This window comes from Mytilus edulis, chromosome 1 (genome assembly GCF_963676685.1).
Source record: "Mytilus edulis chromosome 1, xbMytEdul2.2, whole genome shotgun sequence".
In the NCBI taxonomy this organism is placed as follows: domain Eukaryota; kingdom Metazoa; phylum Mollusca; class Bivalvia; order Mytilida; family Mytilidae; genus Mytilus; species Mytilus edulis.
Window position 1 is genome coordinate 107779513 of NC_092344.1, and position 18784 is coordinate 107798296.

At 32.2% G+C, this 18784-nt stretch overlaps 2 protein-coding genes across 2 annotated transcripts in view; both read left to right on the forward strand.

Annotated features, from left to right (window-relative positions):
* The window catches only part of LOC139497637 (mucin-22-like), a 326590-nt gene that overhangs the window by 15887 nt on the left and 291919 nt on the right, over positions 1–18784 (forward strand). The window lies entirely within an intron of this gene.
* On the forward strand, positions 84–13945 carry LOC139520405 (plasminogen-like). Its single transcript, XM_071313002.1, has 4 exons — positions 84–592; positions 6015–6230; positions 7729–7923; positions 13672–13945. Exons 1-4 carry the CDS (start codon positions 367–369, stop codon positions 13893–13895), a joined length of 861 nt encoding a protein of 286 aa, XP_071169103.1. The 5' UTR covers positions 84–366; the 3' UTR covers positions 13896–13945.

Sequence of the window (18784 nt, forward strand, 5' to 3'; positions counted from 1 at the left end):
ATATATTGTTTCCTGGTAACGTAATTCCTGAAACATTTATATATCATTTAGTTTTGGATGTAACGCGGCTTCTGATTGGCTGACGTTATTTTGTTATCAGCCCATAGACATGATTTAGTCATGTGACCGTGACGTCATCAACTTTTTTTCATGGTTTTCTACGGTTTAAAATGGAATTTAGAATTAAATTATAAGAAATGACTGTAATATTATTTCTGTCTATTCGAAATAACATAAAAGATGTGGTGCACACTGTTAAATAACCCGCTACGCGCGTTATTCAGTGTGCACCAAATTTTTTATGTTATTTCTTCATAGACAGAAAAAAAAATTACAGTCATTCCTTAAAAAATTTATTGTTCAGAAATGAAACTTACTGATACTTTTGTATTGTCAGGTGATGTTTGTGGTGGAGATGAACGACTTCCTGTGGTACCTACTGGAACAACGTCCAACTTCCACTTCGGTACATTTATTGGAATGGTGTTCACATGTGATACACTGTCATCAGGAACTTCTGTAGATCATTGTCCCGTGTCTCAGTGTGGTACAGATGATCAGTGGACGACCGGTTATAGTGTTTCATGCACAGGTAGTTTTAATATTCAAAAGGGCACTAGCTACGAGATAAAAATTAGAAATATGATTTTTTGTTGTTGTTCCATCATAAATGATAGTTAAAAAGTGAAATATTTATTCGCTTTTAGTAGCCAGTATGGTTAAATTTTGTCAAAACTATTATTATGTGCAAATACCGATAATGTTATGTATATACAACTATAACATTATGTGTAAAACCCTACAAGTAATAATATTCTTAAAAGCTAGTCGTCTCTTAGCTGATGAAAGTGGAAAGTGTTTGCAAAATTATAAAAGGCTAATACAATTTTTTTTAAATTTAACAATGTTTCATGTGATAATATATCACCACTGGATTGATAGGGGCACCGTGATGTAACTCTTGTCTTAATCGTTTGTATCTTTTTATATCGTTTTTCTAAACAGATTTATTGTTCTTTTATTTTACTTTGGTTGTTTGTTTACCTCTTTGTGCTAGAAAAATATGGCGCTTTCGCCTGAATGGTTTTCGTTCATAATAGGCATTAATTGTGTAGAGAATGAAACGTAGTGAAATTTAAACATATAGGAACATAAGTAATATATTTCCAACGGTTTTACACATCTTTACAAATTATGATAATGTCATTGGTATAATGAAGCTGATAAGTTCTGTAGTTATATTTTAGATTTCAAACACGTTATAGGGCATTATACCGTTTAATACTGACCTTTTGTTATTGTTTTACTATACTATTAATGTTGGGTGCCAAAAAGGGTCCTAATCGTACTGATCCTTCAAAGCTTAACATTCTGAATTGACATTATCTTCTAGCGTGGGAAACCAGCCTTTTTTGGCGATCATAGTATCTGTATATTTATACTTTTTTCCAATTCTTGTCTTACTTACAAACTCGTCAAAAGAATTTATCAACTATGATGAAATAGCGTAACCGCATATATAGCTATGTGAGACATACTATATAATTGTAAAACAAATTAACTCTGTGTTTTTTTCTTTTACCAGAGAAATGTACGTGTTTTTACCATGAAAAGATCGCATCACCCTTTCTCCCTATTCCGAGATAAAAATTCCAGTTTAAATTCATATGTATATTAAAATAATTGGTTTGGATGTCTCCCTTTCAGTCTTTTTTTGTTTGTTGCTTTTGTATTGTTTAACTAAGTATACATAGTCATCATCTAGGCAAGACAAAAACACGATGTTTTCATAAGTTTGCTTTCGTTTCTAAGATGTAAGTAGTAGTGAGCAACTGGCTGATTGAGGAGTTTAGGCTATTTATTAATAGATAAGTGTTACCTGTGTACCGATATGTATGATTGGTAAACAGGCAAAATCTAATTGCTACAATAGAGAGTTCAATTCCGACACTTTACGGGATCAAAATACATTTACTAGGTTTCGAATCGTCATAACCAATAAACAAACGTTAGCTATGATAGAGCTGGGAACAGTATATATGGTCCTTGAAAAATAATAAAATCACAAAAACTACTGAACTCAGAGGAAAATCAAATTGGAAAGTCCCTAATCACATGGCAAAATCAAATGACAAAACACATCAAAAAACGAATGGACAACAACTGTCATATTCCTGACTTGGTACAGGCATTTTCAAATATTGAAAATGATAGATTAAACCTGGTTTTATAGCGCTAAACCTTTCAGCAATATCCTCCAATCAGGTAGTAAGAAGCATTCAGCCCGCAGACTGCGCTGACGATAATAACGTTAAATGCAAACACCTATTACATCAAAGGGACATAATCTGTCAAATTTGTGTTCACTGATTTGACTCATATTCTCATATAAGATTTATAACAATGTAAAACATTGTCTAGAATAATCAGTTTACAGGTCATGGGCTTGATAATATGTAGCTTTGTTTCGTGTGTACTTTAGTCTAGACACCATCTAATTAACTATCGAGATAACCCCCAAAACAACCGACAGTTACATAACACGATATAAACATAAACATAGATATAAATAGATATCTAGACCTCGTGCAAATGGACTGTTCTATGTCTGTTTGATTTCAATTTTAAGGTTGAAAAAATAAGTTATTTTTTTATTTTACCTGTGTAACAATGCTTTGTTGTAGATCGAATAGGTCAATCATTTGCTTCACTTCTAATATTGCCATTCTTTACAGTAAAAAGCCTAACACGCATCGATCATGCATAATCCATCTCTAGCTACGGGTTTAAATACACCTTATCGCTAATCCCGGCTGACCCGGCCGCTTGAACTTTTGACGTCAACAACAATCACTTTTCCATTGTGGCGTCAGATATTTTGTTTTATGATGTCAACATTTTACGGGAACCTGTGTGATTTCCAGCAATGGCGGACAAATAGCGATAAGGTGTATTGAAGTCCACATGCATACTGATTCAATGAGGTCGAATTATTCACTCGCAAGTGAATAATTCATCATCGATACATTATTTCACTTTCATTAATGATTGAAAAAGAATCAATATTTAAATGTTTGATGTATCTCGTAGCTGGTGCCCCATAAATGGCATTTACCTATTTCGTCATTTGAAAACACCTTTTACGTTATGATAAATTATCGCCTTTTCACACAAATTAAAACAGATGATAATCGAAACATTAAGAAATCAAAAGAATGTACTTAGTAATATTTTAAAAATAAAATTCCAACCGCAATTATTTATGTAGAATAAATTGATGCTCTATTTCAGGTCCACAAACCTGGTTTTATATATTTATTAATAAAAGTGCCCTATTCCAGAGGCACATAGGTATACACCTTCATCCCTGTTGAGGAAATTTGGATCGCCTCGAAATCGACGAAATAATATGTGAAGATAATGTTTAAAAATTTCACACTCTCTAAATCCATTAGATAATGGATGTGTGCCCCACCACATTCCGTATGTTCATGTCCTGACACAGGAGTCTGTAATTGATTGGTTGTTGTTTGTTTCTGTTGATCATATGTGTTTGTTTATTGTTTTATACAGTTCATGCATGATTGTTCTTTTGACCACTGTCCCAGGATAAAGAGTGGACTTACTAACATGTTTAACTCCGCCATATTCCGTATGTTCATGTCCTGACACAGGAGTCTGTAATTGATTGGTTGTTGTTTGTTCCTGTTGATCATATGTGTTTGTTTATTGTTTTATACAGTTCTTGTATGATTGTTCTTTTGACCAATGTCCCATGATAAAGAGTGGACTTACTAACATGTTTAACTACGCCACATTCTGTTTGTTCATGTCTCAAGTCAGGAGCCTGTCAGTCAATGGTTGTCAATTGTTGCTGTTGTACATCTTTACTTTTCGTTCATTATTTTGTACATACATAAGGCCGTTAATTTTTTCGTTAGAATTGTTTTACGTTTGTCATTTCAGAGCCTTTTATAAATGAGGATTCGGAAGTCTTTCGTCATTGTTGAAGGTCTTACGATGACCTATAGTTGTCTATAAATGTGTCATTTGATCATTTGTGAATAGTTGACTCATTGGCAATCATACCACATTTTCTTTTTTATACATATTGAACGAAAATAAAACTGAGATAGACTCTAAACACGAAAGGAATACTTAAATTCTTATTTCATTTTCTTTCTTCTGGTAATGGACAACTTAAGGATGAACTTAAGGAAGTTTGCTTTCCATGTTTTGGAAATTTTATTAGAATTTCGGTATCTCGGTATGTTTTGTCCGTTTAAGTGCCAAAAAAAAAATTTTGCCCGCTTACTTCCAGTTTTCTTTTCAAAATCTTTTACGTGTACAATATATCGATGACACGTTTTAGGTCTCAAAAAATATTAAAATATAACAAGAATAAAAGGACATTCTAAATAAAAAATATCCTGGTTACCTTGGTAAAAATGCTTTTTGAGAACTAAAGACGTGTTAAAAGGATGATGATAAAGATATGAAAAATGAATACAAAAAATTTTCCCCGTTAAATTATCATTGGCTAATCTGTGGAAAACAAACACACGAACCTTTATATTTTTTGCTATTTTTACTCCTATATCAATCTCTTATCAATAAATAACAGGGTAATGAAAAAATCTTGCTTTTTTAAAACCGAGAAGCGAACATCCCAAATATTTTGATTTTGGTTTTGCCTTTATATATTTATTAAATGTATATATGTTTAAATAGGCACCCTTCAATAAAATGCAAAGAAATTAAATTAAAAATGATCTTACTAGAATGATACTTTTGCACCATATATAACATTTTTTTCTGATCAAGTACATCTCATTCTTTCCTTTTTCAATGGGAAAATATAGAGGTAACACAATTATTGTCGTGGCTAATTAGCTCTTAACTGACACAATTTTACAAAAGTTACTATGCGTATAAACTTAATTACCACATACTTGCGCGACGAGTTTTAGCTTTGCGAAAAAATAAGGCAGACTACGTAAAATGTTTTTACAGGTGCAAAATGTTCAATGATATATATTATTTCGGCAGACACTTTTCCTTTTTTGATTTGATTTTTATAATAGGCCAAAAATCTGTATATTTAACATAGTTTAACATTAAATTGTGCGTTTTACTGTTAACAGACGTATAACCGACCCGATTCACAGACCAACAAGATATTCAACTTTCCCTACGTGAAGCGGATAAAAAGCTTTAAAAATATTGCGGCAAGGCTTTCTTTCTAGTAACTGCCAATGGTGTGCTGCACTTTCAATGTATAAACTAGAAATTGTTTTGAATCTGAAATATTTTTGGATTTCCGGAAAATTGATTAGAAATGAATGATTAAAACTACCACAATTTATGTTAGTAATGAAATTTTAGTGAAAGTAACTTGAACCTTACCAATACGCGTAAATTTGGTTTGATTGTATGAGACATTGCTAACAAATTTTCCAGAATATTTTTTTTCAGGATTAAGATAATGCCTTGTTTATATGTAAAACACAAAAAATGTTTGTAAATTTAAAAAAGACAGCATTTGATTAAGTTATTCAAGAAGTGTTGAGATTGTCGAGTTTGAGTGTCCCTCTGGTATCTTTCGCCCCTCTTTTGGAAATGGGTATAAGTTTTGTCATATAAAATTGAACAGAGTATATATAGTAATAATTTTAAAGTATTTAACAGTTAAAAATTTAACATCGTCTTTCAAATCAGAGGTTTTGATGAGACATTGGGAAAATATGAGTCCAAATTTGATTAAAATAAACTTTATTACTATTAATGCTTCATCGGCTTAGATTCATAGAAATCGTAAACTCAACTATTCATTTTATGTTGATGGTGTTTTATTACATATTATATAAACATACTAAAATTGACAACATATTATAGTGTACAAAATGATATACATATGCATAGTTTTGTTTGTATGTCACTTTTAGTGTAAATAAAATTAATCAATGGAGTCAAATATGGTTTATACGCTAAATTGTTGTTCTTTCTTATGACAGATGAAGATTGTTACACTGATAGCACTACATATCAAGGAAAAGTCACCTGTACAGTTACTGGTATTACCTGCGACGTCTGGACATCTGTCAATGAGGCAATACCAGCAGGTCCAGATAAGTATACAAACTATTGTAGAGACCCAGACAACACAGGAGCTCCTTGGTGTTATACTACAGATCCTGAAGTACGCTGGGAATATTGTCCAGTACCAAAATGTACCTAATTTTTATATACATATTTTTTTTTAATATTGTACATTTTAAATTATGTTTGCTGTTATTTTAATTTCATTTATAAAAATGAATATATTAATTTTTTTTCTATGCCTAATCCAGCTGTCAACTGGAAATATTGTTTTATTGTGAAATGCAAGTAACTTTTTTTTTATATTTGAAATGCTAAATAACATAAATAACATACTACCTTAGCTGTATTTACAACCACTAGGTCGATGCCCCTGCTGGTGGAGATTTATTTCCCCGAGGAAATCACAAGCCCAGTAGTCTGCACTTTTTGTGCTGACATGAATTATCATATATATTGTTATATTTATAAATTATCTGTTTACAAAATATTGAATATTTAGAAATACTAAGGCCTTTCTACCTCAGGCATATATTACCGTAGCTGTATTTGGCAACACTTTTAGGAATTTTGGATCTCAATGCTCTTCAACGTCGTACTTCATTTGGCTTTTTTCAACTTTTTTGGATTCGAGCGTCACTGATTAGTCTTTTGTAGATGAGACGCGTGTCTGGCGTATATATATAATTTAGTCCTGGAATCTATGATGAGTTTATCTACACAAATATATTTATATCATTTTATGATGCAGATTATTATAAAATGTTGATTCTTTATATGTTTCATTGACCTATAATGGTTTACTTTTTTAAATTGTTATTTGGATGGAGAGTTGTCTCATTGGCACTCACACCACATCTTCCTATATCTATTTGGAGAATTGTTTGATCCTTAATGCTCTTCAACTTTGTACTTGTTTGGCTTTATAAATATTTTGATATGAGCGTCACTGATGAGTCTTATGTAGACGAAACGCGCGTCTGGCGTACTAAATTATAATGCTGGTACCTTTGATAACTATTAACATATTTTTGCGAAATTTTATCAATCTCCATTTTCTGTACATAAAGGTTTCTTACGGAACATACTAGATTAATTTTTTTTATAGGTATTGGTATTTCAATTGGCGTATAGAACATAATCACACATCAAATACTTTGCCAACGTATATGTCAACTGTATGATAAAACACTATAACTTTAAGCGTTATCAAATGGTTTTCGAAAAAGATTATATATTTTTTCCTGGTAACGTAATTCCTGAAACATTTATATATCATTTAATTTTGGATGTAACGCGGCTTCTGATTGGCTGACGTTATTTTGTTATCAGCCCATAGACATGATTTAGTCATGTGACCGTGACGTCATCAACTTTGTTTCATGGTTTTCTACGGTTTAAAATGGAATTTAGAATTAAATTATAAGAAATGACTGTTATATTATTTCTGTCTATTCGAAATAACATAAAAAATGTGGTGCACACTATTAAATAACCCGTTATGCGCGTTATTCAGTGTGCACCAAATTTTTTATGTTATTTCTTCATAGACAGAAAAAAATATTACAGTCATTCCTTAAAAAATTTATTGTTCAGAAATGAAACTTACTGATACTTTTGTATTGTCAGGTGATGTTTGTGGTGGAGATGAACGACTGCCTGTGGTACCTACTGGAACAACGTCCAACTTCCACTTCGGTATATTTATTGGAATGGTGTTCACATGTGATACACTGTCATCAGGAACTTCTGTAGATCATTGTCCCGTGTCTCAGTGTGGTACAGATGATCAGTGGACGACCGGTTATAGTGTTTCATGCACAGGTAGTTTTAATATTCAAAAGGGCACTAGCTACGAGATAAAAATTAGAAATATGATTTTTTTTTGTTGTTCCATCATAAATGAAAGTTAAAAAGTGAAATATTTATTCGCTTTTAGTAGCCAGTATGGTTAAATTTTGTCAAAACTGTTATTATGTGCAAATACCGATAATGTTATGTATATTATACAACTATAACATTATGTGCAAAACCCTACAAGTAATAATATTCTTAAAAGCTAGTCGTCTCTTAGCTGATGAAAGTGGAAAGTGTTTTCAAAATTATAAAAGGCTAATACAATTTTTTTTAAATTTAACAATGTTTCATGTGATAATATATCACCACTGGATTGATAGGGGCACCGTGATGTAACTCTTGTCTTAATCGTTTGTATCTTTTTATATCGTTTTTCTAAACAGATTTATTGTTCTTTTATTTTACTTTGGTTGTTTGTTTACCTCTTTGTGCTAGACAAATATGGCGCTTTGGCCTGAATGGTTTTCGTTCATAATAGGCATTAATTGTGTAGAGAATGAAACGTAGTGAAATTTAAACATATAGGAACATAAGTAATATATTTCCAACGGTTTTACACATCTTTTCAAATTATGATAATGTCATTGGTATAATGAAGCTGATTAGTTTTGCAGTAATATTTTAGATTTCAAACACGTTATAAGGCCTTATACCATTTAATACTGACCTTTTGTTATTGTTTTACTATACTATTAATGTTGGGTGCCAAAAAGGGTCCTAATCGTACTGATACTGAATTGACATTATCTTCAGGCGTGGGAAACCAGCCTTTTTTTGCAATCATAGTATCTGTATATTTATACTTTTTTCCAATTCTTGTCTTACTTTACAAACTCGTCAAAAGAATTTATCAACTATGATGAAATAGCGTAACCGCATATATAGCTATGTGAGAAATACTATATAATTGTAAAACAAATTAACTCTGTGTTTTTTCTTTTACCAGAGAAATGTACGTGTTTTTACCATGAAAAGATCGCATCACCCTTTCTCCCTATTCCGAGATAAAAAAAATCCAGTTTAAATTCATACATATATTTAAATAATTGGTTTGGATGTCTGCCTTTCAGTAATTTTTGTTTGTTGCTTTTGTATTGTCTAAGAAAGTATACATTTTTATAATCTAGGCAAGAAAAAAAATACGTTGTTTTCATAAGTTTGCTTTCGTTTCTAAGATGTACGTAGTAGTGAGCAACTGGCTGGTTGAGGAGTTTAGGCTATTTAATAATAGATAAGTGTTACCTATGTACCGATATGTATGATTGGTTAACAGGGAAAATCTAATTGCTACAATAGAGAGTTCAATTCCGACACTTTACGGGATCAAAATACATTTACTAGGTTTCGAATTGTCCTAACCAATCAACAAACGTTAGCTATGATAGAGCTGGGAACAGTATATATGGTCCTGGAAAAATAATAAAATCACAAAAACTACTGAACTCAGAGGAAAATCAAATTGGAAAGTCCCTAATCACATGGCAAAATCAAATGACAAAACACATCAAAAAACGAATGGACAACAACTGTCATATTCCTGACTTGGTACAGGCATTTTCAAATATTGAAAATGGTAGATGAAACCTGGTTTTGTAGCGCTAAACCTTTCAGCAATATCCTCCAATCAGGTAGTAAGAAGCATTCAGCCCGCAGACTGTGCAGACGATAATAACGTTAAATGCAAACACCTATTACATCAAAGGGACATAATCTGTCAAATTTGTGTTCACTGATTTGACTCATATTCTCATATAAGATTTATAACAATGTTAAACATTGTCTAGAATAATCAGTTTACAGGGCATGGGCTTGATAATATGTAGCTTTGTTTCATGTGTACTTTAGTCTAGACACCATCTAATTAACTATCGAGATAACCCCCAAAACAACCGACAGTCACATAACACGATGTAAACATAAACATAGATATGAATAGATATCTAGACCTCGTGCAAATGGACTGTTCTATGTCTGTTTGATTTCAATTTTAAGATTGATAAAATAAGTTATTTTTTTATTTTACCTGTGTAACAATGCTTTGTTGTAGATCGAATCAGTCAATCATTTGCTTCACTTCTAATATTGCCATTCTTTACAGTAAAAAGCCTAACACGCATCGATCATGCATAATCCATCTCTAGCTACGGGTTTAAATTGAAGTCCACATGCATACGGATTCAATGAGGTCGAATTATTCACTCGCAAGTGAATAATTCATCATCGATACATTATTTCACTTTCATTAATGATTGAAAAAGAATCAATATTTAAATGTTTAATGTATATCGTAGCTGGTGCCCCATTAATGGCATTTACCTATTTCGTCATGTGAAAACACCTTTTACGTTATGATAAATTATCGCCTTTTCACACAGATTAAAACAGATGATAATCGATACATTAAGAAATCAAAAGAATGTACTCAGTAATATTTCAAAAATAACATTCCAACCGCAATTTTTTATGTAGAATAAATTGATACTCTATTTCAGGTCCACAAACCTGGTTTTATATATTCATTGATAAAAGTGCCTTTTTCCAGAGGCACATAGGTATACACCTGCATCCCTGTTGAGGCAATTTGAATCGCCTCGAAATCGACGAAATAATATGTGAAGATAATGTTTTAAAATTTCACATTCTCTAAATCCATTAGATAATGGATGTGTGCCCCACCACATTCCGTATGTTCATGTCCTGACACAGGAGTCTGTAATTGATTGGTTGTTGTTTGTTTCTGTTGATGCTATGTGTTTGTTTATTGTTTTATACAGTTCTTGCATGATTGTTCTTTTGACCAATGTCCCATGATAAAGAGTGGACTTACTAACATGTTTAACTACGCCACATTCTGTATGTTCATGTCCCAAGTCAGGAGCCTGCAAGTTAAAGGTTGTCAATTGTTGCTGTTGTACATTTTTACTTTTCGTTCATTATTTGGTACATACACTAGGCCGTTAGTTTTTTCGTTAGAATTGTTTTACGTTTGTCATTTCAGAGCCTTTTATAGATGAGGATTCGGAAGTCTTCCGTCATTGTTGAAGGTCTTACGATGACCTATAGTTGTCTATTAATGTGTCATTTGATCATTTGTGAATAGTTGTCTCATTGGCAATCATACCACATTTTCTTTTTTATACATATTGAACGAAAATAAAACTGAAATAGACTCTAAACACGAAAAGGAATGCTTAACTTCTTTCTTTCTTTCTTCTGATAATGGACAACTTAAGGATTAACTTAAGGATGTTCGCTTTCCATGTTTTGGAAAATTTGTTAGAATTTCGGTATCTTTGTGTTTTGTCCGTTTAAGTGCCATAAACATTTTTGTCCGTTTAAGTGCCATAAACATTTTTGCCCGCTTACTTCCAGTTTTCTTTTCAAAATCTTTTACGTGTACAATATATCGTTGACACGTTTTAGGTCTCAAAAAGTATTAAAATATAACAAGAGTAAAAAGACGTTCTTAAAAAACAAAAATGAAAATTATCCTGGTTACATTTAAATGCTTTTTGAGAACTAAAGACGTGTCAAAAAGATGATGATAAAGATATGAAAAATGAATGCAGAACATTTTCTCCGTTAACTTATTATTGGCTAATCTGTGGAAAACAAACACACGAACCTTTATATTTTTTGCTATTTTTACTCCTATATCAATCTCTTATCAATAAATAACAGGGTAATGAAAAAATCTTGCTTTTTTAAAACCGAGAAGCGAACATCCTTAATATTTTGATTTTGATTTTGCCTTTATATATTTATTAAATGTATATATGTTTGAATAGGCACCCTTCAATAAAATGCAAAGAAATTAAATTAAAAATGATCTTACTAGAATGATACTTTTGCACCATATATATCATTTTTTTCTGATCAAGTACATCTCATTCTTTCCTTTTTCAATGGTAAAATATAGAGGTAACACAATTATTGTCGTGGCTAATTAACTCTTAACTGACACAATTTAAACTGTTTAACCCATTAACAGATTTCATTTCCCTAATATTCACTAAAATGTGGTATTTCTCATGTTATATTACAATTATGAAATATTTACTAATGTCAATTTTATTTTTCAAACCAAAGTACTATGTTGTGTCTTTAAAATGATACCTTAAAATATTTTTTTCGCCTTTTATCCAAAAAGTTACTAAGCGATAAACCTAATTACCACATACTTGCGCGACGCATTTTAGCTTTGCGAAAAAAATTAGGCAGACTACGTAAAATGTTTTTACAGGTGCAAAATGTTCAATGATATGTATTATTTCGGCAGACACTATTGTTTTTTTGATTTGATTTTTATAATAGGCCAAAAATCTGTATATTAAACAGAGTTTAACATTAAATTGTGCGTTTTGCTGTTAAGAGACGTATAACCGACCCGATTCACAGACCAACAAGATCTTAAACTTTCGCTACTTGAAGCGGATAAAAAGCTTTCAAAACTTTTTGGCAAGGCTTTCTTTCTAGTAACCGCCAACGGTGTGCTGCACTTTCAACGTATAAACTAGAAATTGTTTGAATCTGAAATAATTTTGGATTTCCGGAAAATTGATTAGAAATGTATGATTAAAACTACCACAATTTATGTTAGTAATGAAATTTTAGTTAAAGTAACTTGAACCTTACCAATACGCGTAAATTTGGTTTGATTGTATAAGACATTGCGAACCAATTTTCCAGAAGATTTTTTTTTCAAGATTAAGATAATGCCTTGTTTATATGTAAAACGCAAAAAATGTTTTGAAAATTAAAAAATAACAGCATTTGATTAAGTTATTCAAGAAGTGTTGAGATTGTCGAGTTTGACTGTCTCTCTGGTATCTTTCGCCCCTCTTTTGGAAATTGGTATAAGTTTTGTCATATAAAATTGTAAAGAGTATCTATAGTAATAATTTTTAAGTATTTAACAGTTAAAAATTTAACATCGTCTTTCAAATCAGAGGTTTTGATTAGACATTGGGAAAATGTAAGTCCAAATTTGATTAAAATAAACTTTATTCCTAATAATGCTTCATCGGCTTAGATTCATAGAAATCGTAAACTCAACTATTCATTTTATGTTGATTGTGTTTTATTACCTATTATATAAACATACTAAAATTGACAACATATTGTAGTGTACAAAATGATATACACATGCATATTTTTGTTTGCATGTCACTTTTAGTGTAAATAAAATTAATCAACGGAGTCAAATTAAGGAATAACAATACTGTAGTTGCAAAGTTGCCACCGTCAAATCAAAATTGACCGTGGCAACTCTTCAACTACAGTACTGTTATTCCGATTCAAATGCATTTCAAAAAGAAATAATACGATAAAACTTGGAAAAATGTCTAAATTTCACAAATAAAAAAAAATCCGCGAAACTTCATGAATGATTTTGGCGCAAAGACGTCATGGGTAAACGTGACGTCAGACAAATGAAAACTTACAAACTGGAGGTTTTTACGTTACCTGTACACTTCAAATTCGGATAAAATAACTAAAAACGGCGAATTCGAGGTAGTTGTTGTTTTATTTTGGATTATATTGTAGCAATCGAACAATTGTTGATTCAATCATTTCAAAATGGTTGTCCGTCCTTAGTTACGCCTGGTCAACTGTGGATTTGACGGCAACTTTTAGCCAATGAAAAAAATTGTTACATACAAATTGCATTAGAATAAGATTTATACGCTCAATTGTTGTTCTTTCTTATGACAGATGAAGATTGTTACACTGATAGCACTACATATCAAGGAAAAGTCACCTGTACGGTTACTGGTATTACATGCGATGTTTGGACTACATTTGGAGCAATGCCAGCAGGTCATCCAGATAAGGATACCAATTATTGTAGAGACCCAGACAACACAGGAGCTCCTTGGTGTTATACTACAGATCCTGACGAACGCTGGAACTATTGTCCAGTACCAAAATGTGCATAATTTATATATATATATTTTTTTAAATTATGTTTGCTGTTATATTAATTTCATTTATAAAAATGAATAAATTAATTTTTTTTGCTATGTAGAAAAAAACTTAACTTCTGATGAAATTATTATTAGTTGCACAGTTCTGTATTCTTTGATTTATTTAAAAGGACTGATAGTTGATAACTAATAAGAGAGAACAACTGAGCTAAAGAGGTTGTCAGTTGTCTTTTTTCTGTGATTTTATTTTCATGGTATTGTCGGTTTTTGTTCGACTACGAACTTATTGTAATCTTCGCCCCTCTTTTGTAAGCTTCGACTTTTTTCATTTGCATACTTTGAATAGTTTGCTTAGGAGATTTGAGTTTTAAAACATGTTAAATTTGTGAACAGTTCCAACTGAAAGATTTTGGTATCATGGATATGAAATAACTTTGTTTCTGTAAAAAATGATAAAATTTGCCTTATTATTCAAATTTATCAATGAGGAATATTGAGCTCAAGCTTGTCTGGAAAAAACATTAGTTGTTATGCTAACTGGGTTGAATACCAATTATTGAATAACATTATATGTTTAAAAAGTGTGCTACGATATTGTTTATCAGTAAAAAATGGGAGTATTCATGTATCATTAACAGGACATATGACAAACATGGTTATAAAAAGTATTGTCTAGAAATAAAATATGTTAACAGAAATATTGATTTTTTTAATTATCTAGTATTTTTCATGAAGGGTTATGATTCACTCTCATCTCTGCTCTTGGTAAATCAAGCCAATGTTTGCGATACCAATGTTGCGCCGAATATCGGTTGATTAAAGTCACGCCCATTAAGAATACATTATTCTTGACCAATAGTAGCATTTGCACTCTCTTCAGTGTGGAAGTGAAAACATGGTAGCGTCTAGAGTTTACAAACTTGGTGAAGCAGGAAACGAAAATGTATGTTGCCATTCCAACATTTGTACAGGAATCATATATGGGAACTTCTATTGATTGATTAGGAACATTTAAATTGCACAATCAGCACGTGGCAATTGTTTTTCTACATTATCTACATTTACACGCGGTCATTTTAAACTGACATTATCAAGATGCTTATCACATCAGACTGACGACATTCCAATGAGAACCAACTGTGCCATTCTTTTTGCCGACTTGTTTCTATATTATTGTGAGGCTGACGTCACACAGGAACTTCTTAGGAGAAATATATAAAGTTAGCAATATCCTTTAACTTTACTTTCCGCTGTATAGATGATGTTCTCTCGCTACATAATTCAAAATTTCTTGACTACCGTATGTTAAAAGCATCTCTCCCATTGAACTAGAGATAAATTATACAAGATGTTTGATTTCTTGATTGACAACATATTTGTAACGTTCGGAGGACGTGTTTTTCAACAGACTGTCGGCATCCCAATGGGAACAAACTGTGCCCCTCTACTTGCCGACTTGTTTCTTTATTATTATGAGGCTGACTTCATGCAGAAACTTCTTAGGAAGAAAGATAAGAAGTTAGCAATATCCTTTAACTCTACTTTCCGCTATATAGATGACGTTCTTTCACTAAACAATTCAAAATTTAGTGACTATGTGGACCGCATCTATCCCATCGAATTGGAGATAAAGGATACTACAGATACAGTTAAGTCGGCTTCATATCTTGACTTACATCTAGAAATTGACACTGAGGGTCGGTTGAAAACAAAACTTTACGACAAAAGAGATGATTTCAGCTTTCCAATTGTGAACTTTCTATTTCTTAGTAGCAACATTCCAGCAGCACCTGCATACGGGGTATATATCTCCCAATTGATACGATATTCCCGTGCTTGCATTTCCTATCATGATTTTCTTGATAGAGGGTTACTGCTAACAAGGAAGCTATTAAACCAAGAGTTCCAAATGGTGAAGTTGAAATCATCCCTTCGTAAATTTTACGGACGCCATCACGAGTTGGTTGACCGTTATGGAATAACCGTTTCAAAAATGATATCGGATATGTTCCTTACGTCGTAACTACAATCCCCTTCCCTTTCATCAATGTGACCTACCGAATTAGACTATTTACCGGATTTGTAATCACATAAGCAACACGACGGGTGCCACATGTGGAGCAGGATCTGCTTACCCTTCCGGAGCACCTGAGATCACCCCTAGTTTTTGGTGGGGTTCGTGTTGTTTATTCTTTAGTTTTCTATGCTGTGTCATGTGTACTATTGTTTTTCTGTTTGTCTTTTTCATTTTTAGCCATGGCGTTGTCAGTTTGTTTTAGATTTATGAGTTTGACTGTCCCTTTGGTATCTTTCGTCCCTCTTTTATACAACAGATACAGTTAAGTCTGCTTCATATCTTGACTTACATCTCGAAATTGTCAATGAGGGTCTGTTGAAAACAAAACTTTACGACAAAAGAGATAACTCCAGCTTTCCATTTCTATTTTCAACATTCCAGCAGCGCCTGCATACGAAGTATATATCTCTCAATTGATACGATATTCCCGGGCTTGTATTTCCTATCATTCTTTCCAGGATAGAGGGTTGCTGTTCACAAGAAAGCTATTAAACCAAGAATTCCAAATGGTAAACTTGAAATCATCCCTTCGTAAATTTTACGGACGCCATCACAGTTTTTGAAGACTTATTTCACAGATTATATCGGATATCTTCCTTATGTCGTAACTAAAATTCACTTCACGACTGGTGCCATATGTGGAGCAGAATCTGCTTACTCTTCTGGAGCACCTTAGATCATCCCGAGATTTTGGTGGGGTTCGTGTTTCTTAGTCATTATTTTTCCTGATGATGTCTTTTGTACTACTATTTGTCTTTTTATTTTGTCGCCATGGCGTTGTCAGTTTATTTTAGATCTATGAGTTAGACTGTTCCTCTAGTATCTTTCACCCCTCTTTTATACGCGCTTTTTGATTGATTTACGACGGCAAAATCATTATCTTGTGGATCCGAAACTCTCTCTTAATCCGCCAAGGGTGTAGGAAGGGGAGTCGATCGTGGCTAGCGAAGATATAAATACAGAGTAAAAGTTCAATATTTGTTTATATATAAGTTACAAAAGACGTCCGTATAGAAAAAAATGCATCTTTAACATGAGATCGCGAGTCATGTAAGTCTGAACATTATCCGTGTGGTCATGTTGGCATCATTAACGGCAAGAAGGTTAATGTTATAAACTTACAGAAAAAAGTTCCAAAATATAGTCCACTGCCGGTAAGGAATTTGACAGTGTGTTGCCAGGACATTTGAAATATTCTTCCATCCTCTTGTAAAAGGTGTAATACCACCTATTCATAGTACGTAACATCCGGTTACATACAAAAAAAAGGTAAAACAAATTTATTCTCTTCTATTTGATGGTTGAAGGTAATTTATCTTACATTTCATTGAATTTAAATCATTAACATATATATTAGGTGTTTCAAAGCACCATTTTTTTTTTATTTCGAGTTATTAAAGAATATTTAGGACACTTGAGGTTTCATGGCTTGTACAGATAAAACAGTGTGAACATTTGATTAGTTTACTTCCAGTAGTGGTTATTCTCTTATATGCTATGAAATAGTATGTGAAATTTTGTCCATAGTACTGGGGCCGTGTCAACGAAGGTGTCCTAGGACTAAGACATAGGATGGTCTTAGGGTATGTCTTAGTCCTAAGTCAGGTTTACGAAAGTCTCCTAAAATAAGATATGTCCTATTTGGTCCTAAAGTTAGGATATATAAATAGGTGTCTTAGGATAGTCCTAAAAGTTAAGACGTCTTAAAACGGAATAAAAACTAAACACAACAAATATGGCATAACATCCTAGGATATGTCCTAAGATAGGTCTTAGGACATTATGAAGGATGGTCTTAGGACGTGTCTGAGACATGTCTTAGGATGTACAACAAAGCTATCTGATACAGATGTATTTATCGTTTTTATCAATTTATAAATGAAAATTTTTATTGTTTATTGTAGATCTTTTATGTACAAAAGCCTATTAGGGTCACAATTGTTTATATTTATCTCGTAATTACGAGATAGTTTTCTTGTAATTACGCGATAATTATCTCGTTATTACGAGATTAAACATCTTATATCATAATAACGTGATAGTTTTTTCGTAATGACGCTATAAGTTTCTCGTAACTACGAGATAAAAATATTTTGTGTGTGACCCTTATAGGCTTTCGTATTTATGTTCTTTGATTAATTTAAAAGAAATTATTATTATTTTCTAATAAAGGATCAATTCGGTCAAATGGTTTTCGTTCGTCTTATATTTTGAATATCTCGTTTTAAAATTGCATACGATTCACGCGGTTTTTGTTTGATTATGTTTTATCTTCTAATCCAATTTGTATAATATGATCGGTGAACTAATATTTTTCTATATTTTTCATTGCAAAGGCTTATAATTTGGTTTTCAAGATCCGCATTTCGTCTACAAAAGATTCGAATAAAAATTGTCGAAAAGCCAAAACGATAGCGAAGTTGAAGAGCATTTAAACATAAAATTCTTAATATTTCTGACAAATAACACAAAATCCAACTATGCCCGGGGGTGGAAAAATCGGGTTAATTATCACTTTGTGGATCCGTAGCAGAAAAGTCCCTGATGCGATAAACTCGTAATACGGTTCCCTACTGATCCCCTACTGACCATATAGGGTGCAAACATCAATTCCTTACCCCTTTGAATTTTACTTATTCTCTTTCGTTGGGGTTAGAAGCAAACCATGTATCTTATTGTATCACTTTACTGGTCATATAAATGCATTGAAATCTATTATGATCATCTATTTGAAATGATTAGAACTGATAGTTTTCATTGATTGATATCTATATTAAGGCATATGTCGAGTTAAAAACAAGGATAATATAACTTAAACAACTAC